The 22,564-nt window shown below is 59.2% G+C and overlaps 1 protein-coding gene across 2 annotated transcripts in view; it reads right to left on the bottom strand.

The window, feature by feature from the left end:
• Positions 1-795: 795 nt before the first annotated feature.
• The window catches only part of SV2C (synaptic vesicle glycoprotein 2C), a 104,415-nt gene continuing 82,646 nt past the window's right edge, over positions 796-22,564 (bottom strand). For both annotated transcript variants that reach the window (XM_070056298.1, XM_070056299.1), the window contains 9 exons: positions 21,668-21,801; positions 20,598-20,687; positions 17,134-17,244; positions 16,694-16,782; positions 15,211-15,375; positions 10,691-10,824; positions 9,337-9,540; positions 8,834-8,993; positions 796-5,627 (listed from right to left, as the gene is read on the bottom strand). In XM_070056298.1, coding sequence (XP_069912399.1) covers positions 5,444-5,627; positions 8,834-8,993; positions 9,337-9,540; positions 10,691-10,824; positions 15,211-15,375; positions 16,694-16,782; positions 17,134-17,244; positions 20,598-20,687; positions 21,668-21,801 — 1,271 coding nt within the window. In that variant the 3' untranslated portion in view covers positions 796-5,443. The remainder of the gene's footprint in view (positions 5,628-8,833; positions 8,994-9,336; positions 9,541-10,690; positions 10,825-15,210; positions 15,376-16,693; positions 16,783-17,133; positions 17,245-20,597; positions 20,688-21,667; positions 21,802-22,564) is intronic.

The raw sequence follows: 22,564 nt of genomic DNA, 5'->3' as shown, positions 1-22,564 counted from the left end.
CTAGGCAGAGGATTAGCCTAGTGAGCCGCGGCGCCGGCCCGCTCCTTGAGTCTTAAAGTCACCTTCACTACCCGAGAGGCAGAGCCACACGCACACACACAGACACCTCCCATCTGCTGGCTCACCCCCACACGCCCACGACAGCTGGGGCTGAGCCTGGCCGGACTCAGAAGCCCAGCCCTACACCTGGGTCCAAGTCCTCGGGCCACAGTCTGCTGCCTCCAGGTGTGTCCTGGCAGGGAGCACGACTGGGGAGCGGGGCCAGGAACCCAGCCCAGGCACTCCCACCTGGGGTGTGGGTGTCCTAATCGGTGCCGTAGTCCCTGTGGCAAACCCCTGCTCCACCTCCGTGTGAACGTCACAAGGAAGGAACGGCGCCTTTCCTGGCCCCGATTTTGTGTGAAAATAGGAGTGGCAGTGGCCACCTGTGCCCCCCAGGGAACCACAGTGAGCAAAGGGGGCTGGGTCTCCGGCGCTCGGCCAGCCCCACCCGTGTTAGACGACACCTGGGTCTCGCGTGAAATGCAGGGACAGTGTTCTCGCGGGGACGAGGGCAGGGGTGGTGTGGCCCATGCCTCTGCCTTCAGCAGGGCAGCCACGGGACACGCCCACGCCCGCCTGCTCTCTCCAGACCCCCGCTCCAGGGCAGACACACAAGCGCCTATTCCGTCCCCCACCAGCACTGGAAAACGTGCGTGCAACCAGCCAGCGCAGCAGCCTGGCCCCGGCCCCCCCGCACCCAGGGACCCTGAAGGCTGGGCCGTGCTTGGAAGAGCAGCCACACAGTGATCTCCGTTGGAGTAGAATGGAGCTAAAACCGCTCATTTATTAATCTGACGTACGTGGAACATCTCTGCAGCGGATACACGCATGTGTCACTTGGCACACGACTGGACACACTTCCACACGGGAGACACGCACTGCACAGTGGGCTCGGATGTGCGGGAACTCGCGTGTGGACAGACACTGTGGCAATCGGGAATCAGACACGGAGGGCGTCCTGGGAAGATGAGCTCACAACAGGGCCGGCTGGACACAGGGAGAAAGCCCCAGACGCAGGATGTACTGGGGTTCACACATGCAGCACACGGACACGGGGCACCGGGACACACCAGACAGGAACACTCACAGAGCATCGGAAACGGGAAAACAGAGGAAGACACCCAAACACCAGGGCCAAGGACACGGCCTTCCAAGATCTCGACACCAGGGAGAGCGGCTGAGGTTAGCCTGGGCCCCACGGAAGCTTCCGGAGAAGAGAGGCTCTTCTGGGCCCCGAGTGGCAGCATGCAAACCCCAGCAGATGTGCACGGAGCCAGCGCCCAGTGAGCACCTTCATCCTGAGCTGAGGTCGGACGTGGACACGGGGCCAGTGGCAGCCAAGCTGCAGGGCGAGGAGAGTCGGCGCTAGAAGGGTTTCCCACCTGGGCGTGGGAGGGGAGCCGCTGTGTAGCTCCCAGCACGCCTGCGTGTTCTGCAGGAACGGCTCGCACACAGTGGGGCCCTCGGCCCTCAGGCCAGGCCGACCCCACGCCAGCGCCTGCCCTGCAGCCCGCGTGGACTCCTGGTGCCGGCGCGTGCACAGATGCCGCGGCTGCCATGCCCACCGCCAGAGGACCTCAAAGGCTGCGTCACAGCAGAAGGCGGCAAAATCGGTAGCGAGCAGCGTGCTGCATATATATTAGCTTTTTCTCTCAGTACATAAATAAAATCTAAATATAAATTTATACTGAATTTTAACAATGGCTATGATTTTCAACTGGCTCTCAAAATTCCCATCATCACCAACTGATCTGAGGAGCCCCGTGGCGCCTGGTCCAGCCACCACTGGCCTCAGGGGACCCCTGCCCCCCCCCACCGTCACCGCCAGGCGGCCGGGTACTCGGCACACCTGCACCAGGCGTGCCGCTGGCCTGCTGGAGGCCCCACGTGTGAACAGAGGGCACAGGCCACCTCCCTCTGGGTCCTGGGCACTCCCGCTCTGCAGGGAGCATGCGTGTGGCACACAGTTGTGCCTCCAGCACCGGGCAGGGCCCTCTGCAGACCCGGATGGTGGCGTCCTGAATTCTGAATCTGGCTGGGGACTCCTTGGCTACCAGCAGTCAGCTCTGGGCCCCTCAGCTCCCACCCTCACTGTGGGCACCATCTGCAGTTCTCTGGGGTCAAGAGCCCAGTGAGGCTCTGTCTCACTTGTCAGGGGGTGACAAGATCAGGAAGAGAAGGGAGAGCAGTGGCGGTGGACTGCCTGGAGGAGGTGTGTGTGTTGGAGGGGGCAGGAGTGCTCTGCCTTCCCATGGACCCAGAGCCCCATGGGTCCTGGGCTCCTTCCAGACACCCTGTCCGAACCACGCACAGCTCAGCCGAGAGCTGACGGCACCCCTGCCGTGCCCGCCAGGCCCTGTTTTCCAGCTCACTTCTCCTGCAGGGTGGAAGGCCAGCACGGAGCACGGGGCCCGCAAAGGCAGTTTCGCTCCGTCACAAACCCTCAGCGTCAGGAGGGAGCTGGCTGTGCTCCGGAGGGGGCCTCCTGGCTCCGCCTGCTCCCTGGCTCAGCCCCGAGGGGCACCGTGGGGACAGAACACTCCTCAGGACACCACTGCACACCCGCCAAACAGGAGGCACAGACCTGCTGCCTACATCCCACAGAGCACGGGGCAGCTCATCCTCACTGGGGGGCACGCGGCCCCCACCAGAACCCTGAGCGTGCACTCCCCCAGCTGCCTGGCACGTGGCCTCACTGTTCTCGGAGCCGCAGTGCCCGGCCAGGCAGGCACTGGACTAGGAGCAGGAACACTGCCTTCTGTTTTGGCGGCAGAGGGGATCACAAAGGGCCCGCCCTGCACTCTGGGTGTGACGGCCGGGTTGGGGGGGGGGGGGCGCACGGCGCCCAGACCCCTCTCTGCGAACTTCCCAGGGCTTCTCTTCTCGCTCTCCACCGCCCCCATCTCTGCTGACCAGCCACGGAAACGTCCGTGTGAACCCCAAGTCTGACTCGGTGAGATCCGTGAATGAAGGGATCCTGCCCAGGTGCACGGGGCCACTAAGGACTCGGTTCTGATGGCTGGGGCCTGAGTGAGCCGGATTCAGGAAGATGAGGACCGAAGCGGTCTCTGTGCCAGGGCGGTGATCGGAACATGGGTGCCTTTCCTGGACGGGCAGGGGGAGCTGTGGAGCCGGTGCCAACACGAGACGGAGCTCAGGTTCCTGGGGAGCTGGCAGCAGACAACGTGGGGACCACCTCCCCAGGAAGTCCCGGGGCTTCTGAGCACTCCCCAGTGCTTTGGTTACACACCAGCCCCGCGGGGGCTTGTCCGCATGGGTCTAGCCCCAGTGCCATCAGCAGACACAGCTGCCATCATGGCGCTCTGCGGGGGTCCCAGCCTCCCTGTACAGATGAGGAAGCCAAGGACCACAGCCATGCAGCCATTTCCTACTCCCAGTGAGGCATGGGCTGCACCGGGCTCAGGGGTGGAGCTTGGCCCAGAACCCCTCCATCTCGTCTCCCCATCAGGACCCTGGGTGTGAGGTCACCCAGGAAGCAGCACCACAGATAAGCTGGGTGCTGCAGGACCCCGGCTGCCATCTCCCTACCCTGGGGACCTTCAGGGGTCTAGGGAGCACTCTGGTTCTCACCAGCAGCACAGACAAGTGCGTGCGGCTGCCCCCTAGTGGTGCATCTGTGCACAGCCTCTGGTCTCCTCCCATCGCAGGGGTGCTGGGGGGCCAGCCGCTGGCACACGTGGGAACACCTGCTGTCTGACCACACGGCCAAAGCACAATCTCCTGCTAAACCCACAGCGAGCCGGGCACCGTGCGCTCGGAAAACCCCGGGTGCTCGGACAGCCGAGGTGGAGAATGACGCGAGGAGGGCAGTGGAAAGGCGGCCTAGACAAGCTGTGTCGGACTGCCCGGAGCCCCTTCCTGGGCGCCCAGGGCTCGGGCTGGGCAGCAAGGCCAGCCTCGGGAAGCAGGCTTCCGCTGACACGGCCCATCACAAGGACGCAGCTCTGAGCAGCCGTGCCCTGTGGCTCGGGAGACCCCGTGGGAGAAGGCAGGGCTGAGCACCTCCGAAGACGGGGCAGGGGCCCAGGCGCCTATCTGGTTGTCTGCACTCAGCTCAGACGGCAGACCGGGGGCTGACTCTGTCGGCAGTCCTGGGCGGTGGGGGACGGCAACCTCGGCTTCCTGACCTGCCCTTCGCTCTTGGTAGCTCCGTCCCGGCCCGACGGGGGTTCCGGCTTCCTGTTGTCTTCCCTGTTCCTGGTTTCAGTTTCCTGATGCTCTGCCCAGGGAGCCTCCCCCTCCCCCCTCCCCTCCAGGCCTGCACTGGGGGGGGGGGCTGGGGGAGGAGACTGGTGGCTTCTCAGGGGTCTGGGCACCTGCAGGCCTGGAGGGGGGCGGGGCCTCAGGGACTGAGCGGAGGCAGAGGCCGGGGCTGTACCGGAGCCACACTACAGCAAGGGTCACCTCCAAAGGCCTGGAGAGGACTCAGGTGTAAACAGGCCCCCTGCCCCCCCTCCCCCCCCCAGCTGCTGCTCATCCTGGAAGTGGCAGAGGGAACTTCAAACTCAAAGGTTGATGCAGACCGGCTCGGGCAGCAGCAGGTCACATGGTCCATGCAGACTCCAGAGGTAGGTGGAGCAGCTGGGGGCCGAGCAGATGCTGTCCCTGTCCCTGTGCGCCCCAGGAGGCAGGCGCTATGGCTGCACAGGGATGGGGCACCAGCCCAGGGGAGCTGGAGGGACAGGATGTGCCTGGGAGGCCACCGGTGACTGTCACCAAAGCAGAGTGGGGCGGGGGCCAGGGCTGCCCCTCTTCCCACACGGCTCTGGTGGGAGCCTCGTCCATCTGCTGCAGCCCCCAGCCCAGAGCTGGCCTGGGGACCCAGGCTTCCGGGAGGGGCACACAGCTCGGTGAAGAGACGCCCTACCCTGACTGCCGTCTGTGGTGAGGGGAAATCGAGGCAGGGCTCTCCGGCTGACCTCATTCCCAGCTGTCTGCACCACAGGTCCCGGCCCTGGACGCCTCACACTTCTCAAACTTCCTGGGACAGGCCACACCCCCTGCGGATGCAGCTCCCGCAGATTCCAGCTGAGGGCACAGCCTGACCTTCCTCCTCCGCCATCACTAGAACCAGCTCGCCCCAAAGAGCCCCGCCCAGCCGCAGCTGCGCCCACGTGCTGTCAAAGCGAGAACTGCGGGCTGTCCCCTCAGAAAACAGGAAATGTCCCTCTGCTGGGGACGCCCTCTCAGCACAGACGCGCAGCAAGTGGCTGCCCCGGGCCAGCTCGACCGCGTCTGCAGCTGGACTGGCCAGGGCCCCTCAGCGAGCGGCCCTGGTGTTTGGGAGGAGAGGAGGGTGGGGACACCTGTGTGGTCACACGGAGGGGCAGCAGGAGATGCAGCGAGGCTTCCGGTCGCAGCGGCGTCGCGTTGGACTCCCTCACATCAGGACCTGGGTCCGTGTGTCCGGCAGGCGCAGCCCCACGAGCCCCCCGCACACCAGCACGGTGGAGGCCAGCAGGATGGGGAGGGCCTTGGTGATGCCCACCAGGGAGCCGAAGATCAGGTTCCCCAGCACGGCCGCCGCCTTGCAGAGCGCGTTCAGGAAGCCGAAGCCCGTCGCCCTGCAAGAGACACGGACGAGGCTTAGGGGGCATCGGCACGGCCGCGGCCACTGACCCATGCGTAGTCTTGCTGCACACACACGGGCTTTCACGACAGCTGCCACTGATGGTTTGGGTCTCCAACATCTTCAGCACCCAGGAAAACCCGTCTTCTGGTTGCATTTTCCATGGCCTTCCTGCTCGGGTGTCAGCACGGCGAACAGCAACAGCTGCCAGCAAAGCCAGGCAGGAGGCCAGGCTGCCGCGCTGCCCTCAGCCTCTGCCCCCCCCCCCCCCGATTTAGGCTCCACGCAAAGCTTCCGGTTATCACGGCCGGAAAAGGAACGAACTTTTAGGGAGCAAGATCTTGGGGCTGGCACCGTGGCCCAGCGGTTATCTGCCGTCTAGAACACTGGCACCCCAGCTTTGAGTGCCGGCTGCTCCACTGCTGATCCAGCTCCCTGCCAATGCTCCTGGAAGGCAGCAGCGGATGGCCCACGTGCTTGGGCCCCTGCCGTTCACACGGGAGACCCCGCTGTCCATGCACTTTCCGGAGGCCCCTTGTGTGACCGCGTTCTCGCCCTGTGGTGCTCCAGCCTGGCTGTGTCGGCAGCTGGGGGCTTTCCAAAGGGGGCGATGCGGGCAGATGCAGCCTAGGCCCCTGGCCCCAACAGGCTGTGGCTTTGGAGCTGGCCCAGAGGCCCAGAACTGGGGTTCTCAGGAGCTCCGAGGGAGTGCCGGGCCTTGGGACAGAGAAACTGCTGTCTGACCAGGCATTTGACTTCCGCTCTGGTGCTGGTTTGCTCCGGTTTGATTCGGATTTGTTCTGTTGCAAACTGTAGGAGACCAAAGTAGGAAATGCCGCTCCACCCTCTAACAAGGTTTAATTTCTGGATTCTCGGGGCCGTGCTGTGGTGTGGTAGGCTAAGCCCCTGCCTGTAGCTCTGGCATCCCATAGGGGCGCTGGTTCTAGTCCCGGCTGCTCCTCTTCGGATCCAGCTCTCTGCTATGGCCTGGGAAAGCAGTGGAAAATGGTCCCGCACCCACGTGGGAGCCCCAGAAGAAGCTCCTGGCTTCAGATCGGCCCAGCTCCAGCCATTGTGGCCATCTGGGGAGTGAACCAGTGGATGGAAGGCCTCTCTCTCTGTCTCTACCTCTCTTTCTCTGTAACTCCACCTCTCAAATAAATAAATAAATCTTTAAAAATTTTCTGGATTCTCTTTCGTGTTTTCCAATCATGCAAATCATGCAAATCAGCTGATCAGTCAGGGGATATATGGGATTCTGGTTTCTGCTTGTCTTTTTTTTAAGATTTAACCTGCCCTAACCTGCCAAGGCAGCTAAACGCACAGATGGGTCCACCACTGGGAGGGCCTGTGAGCAGATCGGAGGCCAACGAAGGAGCCACGGCACTGCAGGGTCTGAATCCTGCAGCAGGCGGCCCCTCACCCCGGGGCCCCTGACGCAAGGATGCGATGTGAGCAAGGGAGGAGAAACCCCCAAGAACCCTCAGAGCATCCTCAGACCAAGGGCCCGAGAGGAGAAACCCCCAAGAGCCCTCAGAGCATCCTCAGACCAAGGGCCCGAGAGGAGCACCACGAGAGTGTGGTGGATGTGCCCAGCACCCCAGGCTGCAGGTGCTTGGCAGGGGATGGGTGCAGGAGCACCTGCAAGCTCTGAGCAACACAGCCAGGGCCTGCTCCCGCCCGGGAAGCACTGCTGTGTCAGCGAGCCAAGGGCGGGGTCTCACTGCCCCGGCCAGGCCCTGGGGTCGCTGCTTCCTCACCCAGCAATGAGGGGCTGCACACAGTATGGTACGGTGCAGGTCTCCAGGCTCGGAGCAAGACAGGGCTTCTCTCTCTCTAAGTGACTGGCTCAGGGCTGGGCTCCTCCCCAAGGCCTGCGTCCAGCCAGGTCCTGACACGCGGGGCGGTCTGCATCTCCACCTCTAGACCGCAGGGTGGTTTTCTTCCACGCAAGAAGGACGGCTGAGGTTCGTCCCAGAGACCTCCCTGTGCTTGCTTAAGGCAGGGCTCACGTGGGCCCTGCAAACTGGGAGGGAGTTCCCCGGCAGCCGTGTGAGCACTAACCTGAGCCCAGAGGGGTTACAACACGTGAACTCCCATTGCACCTAATGTCATGCTCACCCAATTCGTTACACCCCAGACCTTCATTACACCCTAACCTCAGTCACACCCTAACCACAATACACCCCAACCCATTCACACCCTAACCCACATTACACCCCAACCCAGTCAAACCCTGACTCACATTACACCCAACCCATTCACACCCTAACCCACATTATACTCCAACCCAGTCAAACCCTGACCCACATTACACCCCAACCCCAGTCACACGCCAACCAACATTACACTCCAACCCCAGTCATACCTTGACCCCACATTACACTCCAATCCTAGTCACACCCTAACCCACATTACACTCCAACCCAGTCAAACCCTGACCCACATTACACCCCAACCCATTCACACCCTAACCCACATTATACTCCAACCAAGTCAAACCCTGACCCACATTACACCCCAACCCCAGTCACACACTAACCAACATTACACTCCAACCCCAGTCATACCTTGACCCCACATTACACTCCAATCCTAGTCACATCCTAACCCACATTACACTCTAACCTGTCATACCCTTATCCACTTTACACCTCAACCACAGTCACACCTTAATCTACATTATACCCTAACCCATCATACCCTAACCCACATTACACCCCAACCCAGTCACACCCTGACTCACATTACACTCCAACCCCAGTCACACCCTAACCCATATTACAACCCAACCCCAGTCATACCCTAACTCACATTACACCCCAACCCATCACACCCTCACATTACACCCCAACCCCAGTCACATCCTGACTCACATTACACCCCAACCCCAGTCACATCCTAATCCCCACTAACCCCAATCACATGCTCACCTTCCCCACCTTGCTGTGGCTTCCCAGATTGTCAGCTCACAAACCAAGCCACGGATACAGTGAGCTCCTGAGCTGGTCTCAGTGCCGTGTTCACTCCTCTAGGAACTACGGTCCCCACCCACGTCTTCTCTGTAGACACACGGGTGGCGCTGCGAGTCTCGTGGCACAGAGAACTTTGGGTTTTGCACTCTCTTGGAAGTGGCCATCTGGCAGCAGTCCAGCTTATTTTTGTGATTTTTCAGCAGTCGCCTGGGGCCCTACAACATACCTGCGGTCTGTGGGGTACAGCTCCACAGTGACCACGTCCAGCGAGTTCCAGGCGGAGATGGTCAGCCCATTGTACAGACACAGCATGCCAATCATCATGGACTCGCTGGTGCCGAACCACAGGAAGAAGCAGCTGATGCCCGACAGCACCATGGAGCCACCTGCCAAGGACCAGACGAGGACTGCAGGGCCTGAGCCAGCCGGGCGAGGCAGGAGGGTGAGGGTCGGGGGCTTTGTGAAGTGGGCTCCAGAAAGCTCCAGCACAGGGCGGCCAGCTGCAGGGATGGCACGTACGAAACGCACATCACCTGTCGCTCAGCTACTTCAGTGGGAAAGTCACAAACAATCACTTCTGCGTCAGCCCATGGACACCGCTCAAGTGCGATGTGATCAGCCCCCACTCTGCCTGCAGCTCTGTGCTAACAGAGGTCTGAGCCACGTCCCTCCGGGCAGGGGGCAGAGCAGGCAGCAGTAGCTGCCCCGCCCAGGGAGCTGAGCGCTTACCCAGCATCGTCAAGCGCCCGATTCTGTCCATCAGCAGAGCGGAGACGATGTTCCCCGGCAGCACGGCCAGCGTCCCCAGGAAGTTGACAAAGTAGATCCAGTAGGCACTGTAGTCATCGTCGAAGGTGATCTGGCACCCCGTCTTGTTGTGGGAAAAGGAGCAGTTCTGAAACTCGCTGTTGATGAACTTGTAGGGCTCAAAGTCTGCAGAAACAGCAGCAGGAACCATCAGCTCCCGAGGGCCGGCAGGCAAACGTCGGCACGAGCCCTCGGCAGGGATCGGGACTGCGAACCCTTGGGGGCTTCACGCCTGGGCTGGCTTCACTTCCCCTGCCTTCTCCTGGCCAAGGCAGAGTCCAGTCCAGGACCTCGCACTACAAGGCAGCCGCATGAAGGGAACTTACGTTGCACAAAGGAGTAAACTAAGCTATAATCAAGCTGACTTCTGATCGCTGTAGTTGGCCGTTGCTGACCATTCCCTTACAGGGTCACTGTCCTGATGACCATGCTATGTAAGGACCGTCACCAGAGAACTAACAGCTTCCACGCTACAGTCACAGACACACCTCGCTTCAAATGTGGGTGAGTCGGCCTCATCACTGCCCTCTGTTGTCTCAGGCTCAGGGAAGGGACAGGGCTTTCTCTGGGTCTCTAAGGGCCAGGGAGGCTGCAGCTGAGGGTCACCAGCACTGATGGCTGACTTGTCCTTGAACCTGGCGCTGTCCCAGCACGTCTGCAGGGGTGGCAGGCTCTGCTAGGAGAGATTCAGAGAGCCAGTCTGTGAGAGTGACACGTCACCTTCCTTCCTGACAGGGTTCTTGCTGAAGCTGGGCAGGGCACCCTGCAGAGTGCTGGCAGCAGATGCTGGCCCTCTGGCCAGGCCAGGTTGCCACTCTGGACTCTTTCCCAGCACCGGGGGGTGGGCTGTGAAGGCCTGGCTCTGACGTCATGTCACCTGTCACCACGTCCACGAGTGTAGCCTCAGCCACCATGAAAACTGAGCGGAACAATGTATGTCTGATGAGCCCAGTAGGCAACAGCACACAGCAGGTGCTCAATGCTTGTCTCCTTTATTTCCTAGAGGAGTTTTCAGATCTAGTTAATGACCAGGCTACACACCAGCGTATGAAGTCAGGGTCACCACAGCAAACCAACCAGAGGCTCGCTCTGCTCCAGAAACAGCCAATAAAGGCCCTTCTTGCTTTGGCTAATTTTGAACTTCAGCAAGTTGTACTGCATTAAATCTGACAAGACAAACAACACAGCTTGTGTCTGTCCCAGCTGATTTAGGGAACTTGGGTCTGCTTCCCACATGCGCTGCCTGTGCTGCCATGTGGTTACCACATTCACCTACCTGTGTGGTCGAACACGGTGTCGATGAAGGTGCAGTTCTTGAAGTAGGTGTTGACAGAAGTCACATCCTCAAAGGTACAGGACTTAAAAACCGAATCTTTAAAGGTCACAGATTTGAACTTGACTCCTAGGAACCTGTTCAACACACACACACATACATAGAGCCACGTCACGGCCTTTGTCCACCAGAGCTGAAAGCCAAGTCAGACAGATGTAGACTTAACTACAAAGGTCACAGGTCGCAGGTGTTCTAGGTGCTGTCCCTCGCCCCACAAAGCTGTCCTTTGTCATCCAGTAGCCATCGAAATGCTTTCCCACCCGGTGGAGAGATGGTGTGGACAGTAAGGTAGCTTTTGGCAGTATCAGCAGGTCTTGTGGGTGTGCAACAGAAGGTACAGGGTGTGGGGTTACCTGCGGTTACTACTTCCAATCCTACTCGCTTTATGTGAAAATTCTAAGCTTGGGGTTTATAGCTCTCCAGTGCCCCGCAAAATTATAATGAAGCCAGTATCCTAAGCCAAGAACCCGAGGCTGCTGCCTGCTCGGACAAAATGTGCACCTACTCCGAGACAGGATCTCAGAACTCCACTGATTTATGTGAGAAGCAGCAGCCTTGCAGGTCATCCTTATTCCAGAAGTACGATCAAAAACGACCAACAGGAGTCCTTCAGCCCCAACACGCACTCAGTCCTCCCACAGTCAGCACTGCTCAGCCCTAACACGCACTCAGTCCTCCCTCGGTCAGCACTGCCCTCAGACCTAACACGCACTCAGTCCTCCCTTGGTCAGCACTGCCCTCAGAGCTAACACACACTCAGTCCTCCCGCAGTCAGCACTGCTCAGCCCTAACACACACTCAGTCCTCCCTCAGTCAGCACTGCCCTCAGCCCTAACACACACTCAGTCCTCCCTCGGTCAGCACTGCCCTCAGACCTAACACGCACTCAGTCCTCCCTTGGTCAGCACTGCTCAGCCCTAACATGCACTCAGTCCTCCCACAGTCAGCACTGCCCTCAGCCCTAACATGCACTCAGTCCTCCCTCAGTCAGCACTGCCCTCAGACATAACACTCACTCAGTCGTCCCTCAGTCAGCACTGCCCTCAGAGCTAACACTCATTCAGTCCTCCCTTGGTCAGCACTGCCCTCAGACCTAACACGCACTCAGTCCTCCCTCGGTCAGCACTGCCCTCAGACATAACACGCACTCAGTCCTCCCTTGGTCAGCACTGCCCTCAGCCCTAACATGCACTCAGTCCTCCCTCAGTCAGCACTGCCCTCAGAGCTAACACGCACTCAGTCCTCCCTCAGTCAGCACTGCCCTCAGACCTGACCTGCACTCAGTCCTCCCTCAGTCAGCACTGCCCTCAGAGCTAACACGCACTCAGTCCTCCCTTAGTCAGCACTGCCCTCAGCCCTAACATGCACTCAGTCCTCCCTCAGTCAGCACTGCCCTCAGACATAACACTCACTCAGTCCTCCCTCAGTCAGCACTGCCATCAGAGCTAACACGCACTCAGTCCTCCCGCAGTCAGCACTGCCCTCAGACCTAACACACACTCAGTCCTCCCTCGGTCAGCACTGCCCTCAGACATAACACGCACTCAGTCCTCCCTTGGTCAGCACTGCCCTCAGCCCTAACATGCACTCAGTCCTCCCGCAGTCAGCACTGCCCTCAGACCTAACACACACTCAGTCCTCCTGCAGTCAGCACTGCCATCAGACCTAACACGCACTCAGTCCTCCCTTGGTCAGCACTGCCCTCAGTCCTAACACGCACTCAGTCCTCCCTTGGTCAGCACTGCCCTCAGCCCTAACATGCACTCAGTCCTCCCTCAGTCAGCACTGCCCTCAGACCTAACATGCACTCAGTCCTCCCTCAGTCAGCACTGCCCTCAGAGCTAACACGCACTCAGTCCTCCCTCAGTCAGCACTGCCCTCAGACCTGACCTGCACTCAGTCCTCCCTCAGTCAGCACTGCCCTCAGAGCTAACACGCACTCAGTCCTCCCTCAGTCAGCACTGCCCTCAGACATAACACTCACTCAGTCCTCCCTCAGTCAGCACTGCCCTCAGACCTAACACGTACTCAGTCCTCCCTTGGTCAGCACTGCCCTCAGCCCTAACACACACTCAGTCCTCCCTCGGTCAGCACCGCCCTCAGACCTAACACGCACTCAGTCCTCCCTCAGTCAGCACTGCCCTCAGACCTAACACACACTCAGTCCTCCCTCAGTCAGCACTGCCCTCAGAGCTAACACGCACTCAGTCCTCCCTCAGTCAGCACTGCCCTCAGACCTAACACACACTCAGTCCTCCCTTGGTCAGCACTGCCCTCAGACCTAACACACACTCAGTCCTCCCTCAGTCAGCACTGCCCTCAGAGCTAACACGCACTCAGTCCTCCCTCAGTCAGCACTGCCCTCAGACCTAACACACACTCAGTCCTCCCTTGGTCAGCACTGCCCTCAGACCTAACACACACTCAGTCCTCCCTCAGTCAGCACTGCCCTCAGACCTAACACGCACTCAGTCCTCCCTCAGTCAGCACTGCCCTCAGACCTAACACTCACTCAGTCCTCCCTTGGTCAGCACTGCCCTCAGAGCTAACACTCACTCAGTCCTCCCGCAGTCAGCACTGCCCTCAGACCTGACACACACTCAGTCCTCCCGCAGTCAGCACTGCCCTCAGACCGATGGCAATACAGGAACTCGTGGCCGGCGCCGCAGCTCAGTAGGCTAATCCTCTGCCTTGCGGCACTGGCACACCGGGTTCTAGTCCCGGTCGGGGCGCCGGATTCTGTCCCGGTTGCCCCTCTTCCAGGCCAGCTCTCTGCTGAGGCCAGGGAGTGCAGTGGAGGATGGCCCAAGTGCTTGTGCCCTGCACCCCATGGGAGACCAGGAGAAGCACCTGGCTCCTGCCATCAGATTGGCGCAGTGCGCCGGCCGCAGCGTGCTGGCCGCGGTGGCCATTGGAGGGTGAACCAACGGCAAAGGAAGACCTTTCTCTCTGTCTGTCTCTCTCACTGTCCACTCTGCCTGTCAAAAAATAAAAAAAATTAAAAAAAAAAATTACAGGAACTCCTGAAGGTTTGGGTCCCGTGGACACATTTGGAAGGACTTCACTACCTCTGAGGCACGTCCCCAGGTGTTGTCATGGATTTACTTGAGGACAACAGTCATGGCCATGAGGACCATGCACAGTGGCCCCCCCCTCGAGGGCTCCGTGACACAGTCAGGTGTTCACTGCTGTGTTCTGAGTCCCTAAGAGACAGGGATGCACATGCAGGGTTACCGAGGAGAACGCCTGCTCCTGGAGTGGGGTGTTCACAACACACCCTCCTTGGGGCACGGAAGGACGCATCGTGCTGGGCGCTCTCAGAGCACTCTCACCCCATGCCTGAGTGCTGAGCTCAGCCTGCATGGTGGCCCACACATGAGCAGCTCAGCCCCACTGCAGGTGCCCCGTGTGAAGCCACCGGAACCAGGAGGAGAGGCTGACCCGAGCGTGCTTCCCTCGCTCACGGGAAATGGAAATGGATGGTGCGCTTGGGTGGTGTGAAGTTTCTGAAATCCGCCTAGTTTTTTCATAATGTCTATTTCCCCTTCACAAACATGAATTTCAAAATATTTTTTGGCTACAAAACACACTTACCTTTTAATTCCAGTTTTCATAAACTTCCCAAACTACCCCTGTATTGCTAGTTCAAAAACTTTCTAAGTGATAGCCGGATATCCAGCTCAGGTCTTTAACAAGTATCACTAAACATACACTAGAGCTTTCTCACAGAGGAGAGGTACTTCTTTACACAAAGTAGCTGCTCACTCTAGACTCACAATGCGTTTGATGCAAGGTTTCGGTGAGACCGCGTGAGGACTTCATCAGGGAAGTGGCCCTCGTGGGCCTCCTGTTAGAGGGCTGCGCCTCTCTCCATCACGGACCACGCACCCATGGAACTCTCCCCTGTCTTTCCAAGTTGGTTTTGTCCTAGAAAACTTCAGTTTACATTTCAAATCGCCGTTGACGCAGTATTTTCCAAGCCCTCTCACGTTCTCGGACCCTAACTGCTCCTGTCAGCATGTAAGCTGGATTTCCAGTGCAGCCAGTGCAGTGCAGAAGGGACGACGTCTGGCAAGTGCCATCTCCAGCCAGAGGCGCACTGTGTCTCAGGTTTCCCCTCGGAACAAGCCCCTTGCCCGGCTCCTGGTCGCACACTCCTCGCTCTCCCCTTCCCTACCTTCCCTGCTCTTGGGGGACTCCACAGTCTTTTCACGGGGTCAGCCCCACTACTTAACAAGCGGGAAGCAGCCCAGTTCTAGAAGCACCTTAAGTGCACTAACGGATGTATGTTCACCCTTCCCTGAAATCCTATTTGCAAGCATTCAAATGCAGCATGAAGTGACCACAACTAAAACTAAACAAAGCGAAGCCAGCTATGCAGCCCCAGTGTGGCAGAGATGACAGATGACCACAGAACAGGCTCGGTGAGCAGTGACGAGTGAGGGTGCTTCAGGAGTGCAGACCTGCCGTTGTCATACTCCATCCCCGTGTGGACCTGGTTCTCCATGGTGAAGTTGATGCTGAAGTTGGCGTATCTGTCCCTCTGCACGTTCCTGGTGAGCAGTGCGTAGCCATCGGACTGCAGGTGCTTAATGACATCAGGGAACCACACAGACAGCCCGTAGTACCTGCAGAGACACACAGACAGCCCGTAGTACCTGTAGGGACACACAGACAGCCTGCAGTACCTGCAGAGACACACAGACAGCCTGTAGTACCTGCAGGGACACACAGACAGCCTGCAGTACCTGTAGGGACACAAACAGCCCGTAGTACCTGCAGAGACACACAGACAGCCCGTAGTACCTGCAGAGACACACAGACAGCCTGCAGTACCTGCAGGGACACACAGACAGCCCGTAGTACCTGCAGAGACACACAGACAGCCTGCAGTACCTGCAGAGACACACAGAGACAGCCTATAGTACCTGCAGGGAGACACAAACAGCCTGTAGTACCTGCAGAGACACACAGACAGCCCATAGTACCTGCAGGGACACACAGACAGCCCGTAGTACCTGCAGAGACACACAGACAGCCCATAGTACCTGCAGGGACACACAGACAGCCCGTAGTACCTGCAGGGACACACAGACAGCCCGCAGTACCTGCAGGGACACACAGACAGCCTGCAGTACCTGCAGGGACACACAGACAGCCTGCAGTACCTGCAGAGACACACAGAGACAGCCTATAGTACCTGCAGGGAGACACAAACAGCCTGTAGTATCTGTAGGGACACACAGACAGCCTGTAGTACCTGCAGAGACCACACATACAGCCCATAGTATCTGCAGGGACACATAGACAGGAAGCCTGTAGTACCTGCAGGCACACACACACACAGCCTATAGTACCTGCAGGGACACACACACAGCCTGTAGTACCTGCAGGGACACACACACACAGCCTGTAGTACCTGCAGGGACAAGGGCACGCTAAGGCCCTGCACACCAGCAGTCACGGTGCCTTTCACGTGTACAGGGCTGCAGCGGTTCCTGGAGCGGTCCCAGGTGCTACTAGCTCCCTACGGCACCAGGGGGTCACCACACCAGGGTCTGGTGCCTGCCCCACCCCAACTGATCTGGTGTGGATTTGGCTGGGGTTACCTGGATAACCTAGCTGTGTAATTCCCGAGACTTCCGTGGGGAAGAGACAAGCGGAAGAATCCCATGATGAACCTACATGTAGCGCCATGGTTTGAATGCGCCTCCCAAATTCACACACAGGAACCTGAACATACTGTTAGGACTCCCTAAACACTACTGGTATGGCCACCCTAGCTTTAAGACAAGATCGGGAACATAACTGCTTTATGGAAACCACAGTAGTGAGCAAATCCGAGCTGCACACAGCACCCAGCCAGCAGGTAACCAGCCAGGTAATCCAAGGCGGCCCAGAGGGTGCCGACCACTGCGGCTCTCCCAGAACTCAGGCAAGACTCACCCGAAGGACAGCGTGAACCAGACCACCGTGAGCTTGATGGTGTTCTCTCTGATGGGGTAGTTGAAACACCTCATGAACGTCAGCCAAATCTGAAACGTCAGGGAGTCAGCTTCCTATGCAGCTACCGCACCTGCCCCCGCCCCATTTTTTCTACCAAATTAGAAAAAAGCTGTGATTTTATCCAGATGGATTCATCTCAACACGCGAAAGCCAAGGCCACAGGAGGCAGACGCTGGCACTTGCACTTTTCAACCTCTCAGGCACACACCTGCCCTTGCCAGGTGGCAGCAGGAAGGGCTCACTGCCTATCCGGGGCGGTCTCAGCGTCGGGTGTCCTGTGCACAGGGGCAGAGCCCACACGTGGCAGAGGCCAGGCACCCCCCCATCCATCCTCAGAGCAACCGGCTCACAGGCAGGTTGGTGCGGGGCGCGCTACTTACTCCGTGGAGCTCTGTGCGGATGCGGACGAAACACCTGCGGTACCAGGTCCCCGTGTCGCTCTCGATCTCGATCAGCTCGTCGAGCTGCTTCGGGGTCTTGATTTTGTTCACCTGGAGCCAACAGAGCAGAAAGCGCCGAGTCCTCTCAAGCTGCCAAGATCGGGCTCACGCGAAGGGACCAAAACCTGACACCCGAGAGCAGTGGTGTCCAGCAGTCACTCCACAGAGAGGCCGTAGCTAACGGACCCTGACAGCAGACAGGCATAGAGGGCGAGAGGGAATCCTGTCGGGAACCGGGCTAAGATGGAGCCACACGTCCACCTTGAGCCATGACCACGGTGACACCGTGAGCAGAGAAAACACCCCGATGAGTGAGCTGGGGGTTAGGGACGACTCTGCTTGGGCCAGACGCCGGGAACGCTTCTCTCTGGGACCCGCTGATCGGATGAACTGGGTCCCCAGCCGTCCCCTTTACACCTTCCCACCCAACTCTTTCTCAGACCACCTTGCGGCCCTTTCTTCTCCACGGCCCAGCCCCAGGGCTTGTCAGCCATGTCTGCTGGCCCCCAGGGAGGGTCCCGGCACTGTCTTCACGCCTCCATCACACTGCACGGCAAGCTGCAAGTTAACAACCGGAGACAACCAACATCTGTCCTCGCATCAGGAAATCTCCGCTTCCTAAAGGTCTCAGCAGGGCTTGCGTCACAAGTTTCAGAACCTAAACTGATGTTCTTTTCTTTTTAAGACCTGTTCATTTGAAAGGCAGGTTAGAGGGAGGGGGAGGGGGAGGGGGGAGAAGGGGGGAGGGAGGCGGAGGGAGGCAGAGAGAGGCAGAGAGAGAGAGAGGACAGAAAGAAATCTTCCATTCGCTGGTTCACTCTTCAAATGTCCACAATGACTAGGGCTGGCCCAGGCCAACACCAGGAGCCAGGAGCTCCATCCAGGTCTCCCACGAGGATGCAGGGGTCCAAGGACCTGGGTCGTCACCCACTGCCTTCCCAGGAGCATTAGCAGGGAGCAGCCAGGACTCTAACTGGATCTCAGATGGGACGCTGGTGCCACAGGCAGCAGATGCCCTGACACCAACCCCAACAGACGTTGCTTCCAAGCCAGCAAAAAGATCTAACCGAATTCCTTCGAATTGTTTTAGACAAACCATTTTCCATCTAATTGTATGACTGCACACATCCAAGATCTAAAAACATCATTGCTTCCCAAAATTCCACCCCCACTTTGTGAACTCAGACTGGCTCTCCCATCGACAGCCCATGGTGTATGCAGGTCGGGCAGAAGGGGCAGCCTGGGAGCTGAGGACAGAGGGCAGAGAGAGGCACCCAGACTGCTGAGCGACGCAAGCCCCGAGCGTGACCCTGAGCGTGTGCTGAGCGTGTGCCCACAGCGTGCACAGAACACAGCCTTTGCAGAAGCTAAGCTGCTTCCTCAGGCCCTGTGGCCAAGCGGAAGCCACGCCCTGGACGATGCCCCGGCTCCCACACGGCCATCTTCTAACTCTCAGCCTCGGAAACGGCCATGTGCAAAACACCTGTTCACAGGGCAGGGCTGTGCCAGCAGCCTCTGTGGTGCTGTCCAGGGCTCCCTGTGACGCGGCCACGGACTAGGTCCGCAGGAGCCAGAGTGGGACAAGCTGCTGCTGACCTCTGCCCAGGCGGCCAGGGAGCCCAGACGTGACGTCCTGCCCAGCTGCACCCTGGAGGCCTCAGATTAGAAAGGATTCCCTAGGCTGGGGAGGCTGGGGAGGCTGGGAGCCAGTCTCAGCCGGGGTGGGCGGGGCCCCAGAGTCGGTTCCTGGTTCCTGGCAGGCTGGAGGCCGCACGCTCGCTGCTGGGGCGGGTGGTGCCCCCTGTTGGTCTCACATGCAACAGGGTGGATTTCTTCCTCTGACACAATCTGGTCATTTCTGTCCTTTAACAGAGTGTTTATACCATTTTCATTTCTTAAAAAAAAAAAAAAAAAAAACACAGCATTTCCTTTCTTATCCTAAGATTCCTGTTTAAAAAATCTCCCCTTTACTTTCTCTCTCCTTATAAATGAGCTATACTGTTTTCTGTAGAGTATATAAGGGTTTTTCAGAACGTTCAGGGAAAATTAAAGATCATGTTGAAGGATAAGCTTATTTCGGTGCGAAACGCCGGGCATCCGTGCAGGCTGTTCGTGACGCGTGCTCCCCAAGAACCTTCCGGAAATCCGCGCGCCAGTCCACCCCACCTTCACTGTGCTCTAACGCATGCTCCGGCCTACGTTTCTGTAAGACTCTGCCTGAATACTCTCTTTCCAAGTTTTGTGACTTCAGGTATAAAAAATCTGGAGAGTTGTAGAATGTAAAAAACTGGTAATTTTTAATTTTTTTCCAAAAATTTTTTTGATGCTTCTTTCATATCTGCTATTACCCTGAGAGCAGGTTGGTAGGAAGCCGCACGCTCACTCGGTTCGGTCTCATCTTGAGGTAGATGTGACGAGTTTCACTTTCCAGAAAGTCCCGTGGGGCTGCCTTCCTGGGCTGCTCCAAGAGAGATGAACGTCTGCTTCCTCCCTAGGGGACGGACTGCCCTGGGTTGGGAGCAAGGGCGCCCTCTTGAGGCCTGCCCGGCCCATGCACTCTCACAGCACAAGATGCCTAGGGCCCGGGTTCCTCTCCTACACGTCTCGGGGTAGGCAGGCACTTCTTGGTGAGGCTTGAGCCAGGGCTCCTGGAAGATGGTCCGGCAGCTCAGGGGCAGTGGATGGTCCCCAGGATGCCCCTGGAGTTCAGGAAGCTGGAGGCCGCAGGCCATCGGTCTAGCCTGGAGCACGGCTGCCCTCGGTACCGCACTCACCCCCTGTGCACCTGCACACACCTGTAGACACTCAGGGCTGGGCATGGAACGCTCGCTGTCTATGGAGAACTCAGAACGTACGTCAGGTAAGCTGGGTGTGTGATGTCACTGCCACACGTGACGCTGGTGTAAAGCCACTGTGCCCCGTGTCACCACCTCGCGTGTCGGTCAGCGGCATCCCTGAGGTGTTGCTGTAGCTATGTGCCGTGAGGACCTGGAGCTCAGAGTCCAGAAGTTACCTGCTCAGGTCGCTGAGCCAGTGGCAGAGCCGAGCCAGACACATGTGCTTCCCCTGGGAGACTCGGGGACGTGGACCCCAGGCTGAGTCCTGCGTGCAAAGAAGTTTGCGGGGAGTGGAGGGCAGAGAGGGCTCAACAGAGCCAGAAAGGGCCCCCTGCTGCGTCCTGAGCCCGCCTCAGCCGGTGCTGCCACTTCACAGGTCACAGCCTGGTTCCAGGGAGGCACGGGCGCCGGCAGCTGGGGCAGCTATGGGTACCATTCACTGGAACACAGGCCTCCTTTGCTTACGTGGTGGCTACAGAGGCAGGATGCCACGAGGGCAGAGCCGAGGGTGTGTCAGAGGCCACGGGGCCCACGTAGCCCACAGCATCACGGTCGTGGCAAACTCACCGTGAAGACCTTCTCGGGCTGGCCGCGTGCGCGCATGTTGGTGTCGTGAATTAACTTTAGGATCATCCAGGCCTCGTCATGCTTTCCAACCTAAGAGATGAGAGTGGAGAGTGAGACACTGGGGGTAAAACAGACCCTCTACCCTCCACAGCCCCCAGCCCCAGGCCAGACCTCTATCCCCATGCAGGTGTCTCTAGTGCACAGAGACCCTCACCCTCCACAGCCCCCAGCCTCAGGTCAGACAGCTGTCCCCGTGCAGGTATCTCTAGTGCACAGAGACCCTCACCCTCCACAGCCCCCAGCCTCAGGTCAGACAGCTGTCCCTGTGCAGGTATCTCTAGTGCACAGAGACCCCTGAGCTCACAGCCCCCAGCCTCAGGTCAGACAGCTGTCCCCATGCAGGTGTCTCTAGCGCACAGAGACCCCTGAGCTCACAGCCCCCAGCCTCAGGTCAGACAGCTGTCCCCGTGCAGGTGTCTCTAGCGCACAGAGACCCCTGAGCTCACAGCCCCCAGCCTCAGGCCAGACAGCTGTCCCCGTGCAGGTGTCTCTAGCGCACAGAGACCCTCACCCTCCACAGCCCCCAGCCTCAGGTCAGACAGCTGTCCCCGTGCAGGTATCTCTAGTGCACAGAGACCCCTGAGCTCACAGCCCCCAGCCTCAGGTCAGACAGCTGTCCCCGTGCAGGTATCTCTAGTGCACAGAGACCCCTGAGCTCACAGCCCCCAGCCTCAGGTCAGACAGCTGTCCCTGTGCAGGTGTCTCTAGGTGCAGGCCTCTGGGAATATGTGAGTCTTGACAACACTGAAAACAGCAGCAGTTCACAGCTGCTGGACCTCAAGAGGGGGCCTGTGGGTGCCTGAATCTGTGTAAATATCTGAGCCACACTCTGTTCAAGGAGCAGAGTCAGCCACCAGGCAGATTAGAACTTCTGCTGCGGCAGCTCCCATACACGGGCTGCAGAATGCGTGCGTCCAGGGCCCCCGCGCTCCACAGCGCCAGGATCAGAAGGGAGAATGCGCCAGCCCCACAGGCAGAAAGCAGGCAGCGGTGTGCGGGACCAGTGTTACCTCCAACAGGAAGCGCGGGCTTTCAGGCATGAAGGTGAGTGCCACCACGGAGCACACGCAGGGCAGGGCGCAGACGATGACAAACACACGCCAGCTGTGGAACTGGTAGGCCGAGCCCATGCTGAAGCTCCACCCTGCAGAAGGGCAGAAAGCAGTGAGGGGAGGGGTCCTCCCGGGGAACGTGGGGGCAGGGAGGTCCTCCCAGGGCACAGGACAGTGAGGTCCTCCCAGAGCACAGGGCACTGAGTCCTCCCAGGGCACAGGACAGTGAGGTCCTCCCAGGGCACAGGGCAGGGAGGTCCTCCCAGGGCACAGGACACTGAGTCCTCCCAGGGCACAGGACAGTGAGGTCCTCCCAGGGCACAGGGCAGGGAGGTCCTCCCAGGGCACAGGACAGTGAGGTCCTCCCAGGGCACAGGGCACTGAGTCCTCCCAGGGCACAGGGCACTGAGGTCCTCCCAGGGCACAGGGCACTGAGTCCTCCCAGGGCACAGGGCAGGGAGGTCCTCCCAGGGCACAGGACAGTGAGTCCTCCCAGGGCACAGGGCACTGAGGCTCTGCTCCCTCCTGCCCTGCTGAGGGCTGAGAGGTGTCCCTTGGGTCAGGCCTCCAGGGGCTCTGTGTCGCTGGCCCCCAACTGGGAGGGAATCAAGGAAGCTGGCCAAGGGGGCAGAGCGGCAGACTGGTCAAGATGCCCCCTCCTTGCCTCCCCTCTCCCGGGGCCTCCTGCTGGCCCTGCTTCTCGCTGAGAGGCCCACAGCCCCTCCCCACACTCCACTCAGCTCCCGGCCAGCACAGCTCTCAGAAACTGTGGTTTGCTTGCTGTGCCCTACAAAGCCACATGCTTCACCACACCACAATAGAAACGAACGCCAGACGCAGGTGCAGCCCCCGCCA

The sequence above is a fragment of the Oryctolagus cuniculus genome, chromosome 14 (assembly GCF_964237555.1).
Source record: "Oryctolagus cuniculus chromosome 14, mOryCun1.1, whole genome shotgun sequence".
Classification (NCBI taxonomy): Eukaryota; Metazoa; Chordata; class Mammalia; order Lagomorpha; family Leporidae; genus Oryctolagus; species Oryctolagus cuniculus.
This window is presented reverse-complemented; position numbering and strand designations above follow the sequence as displayed.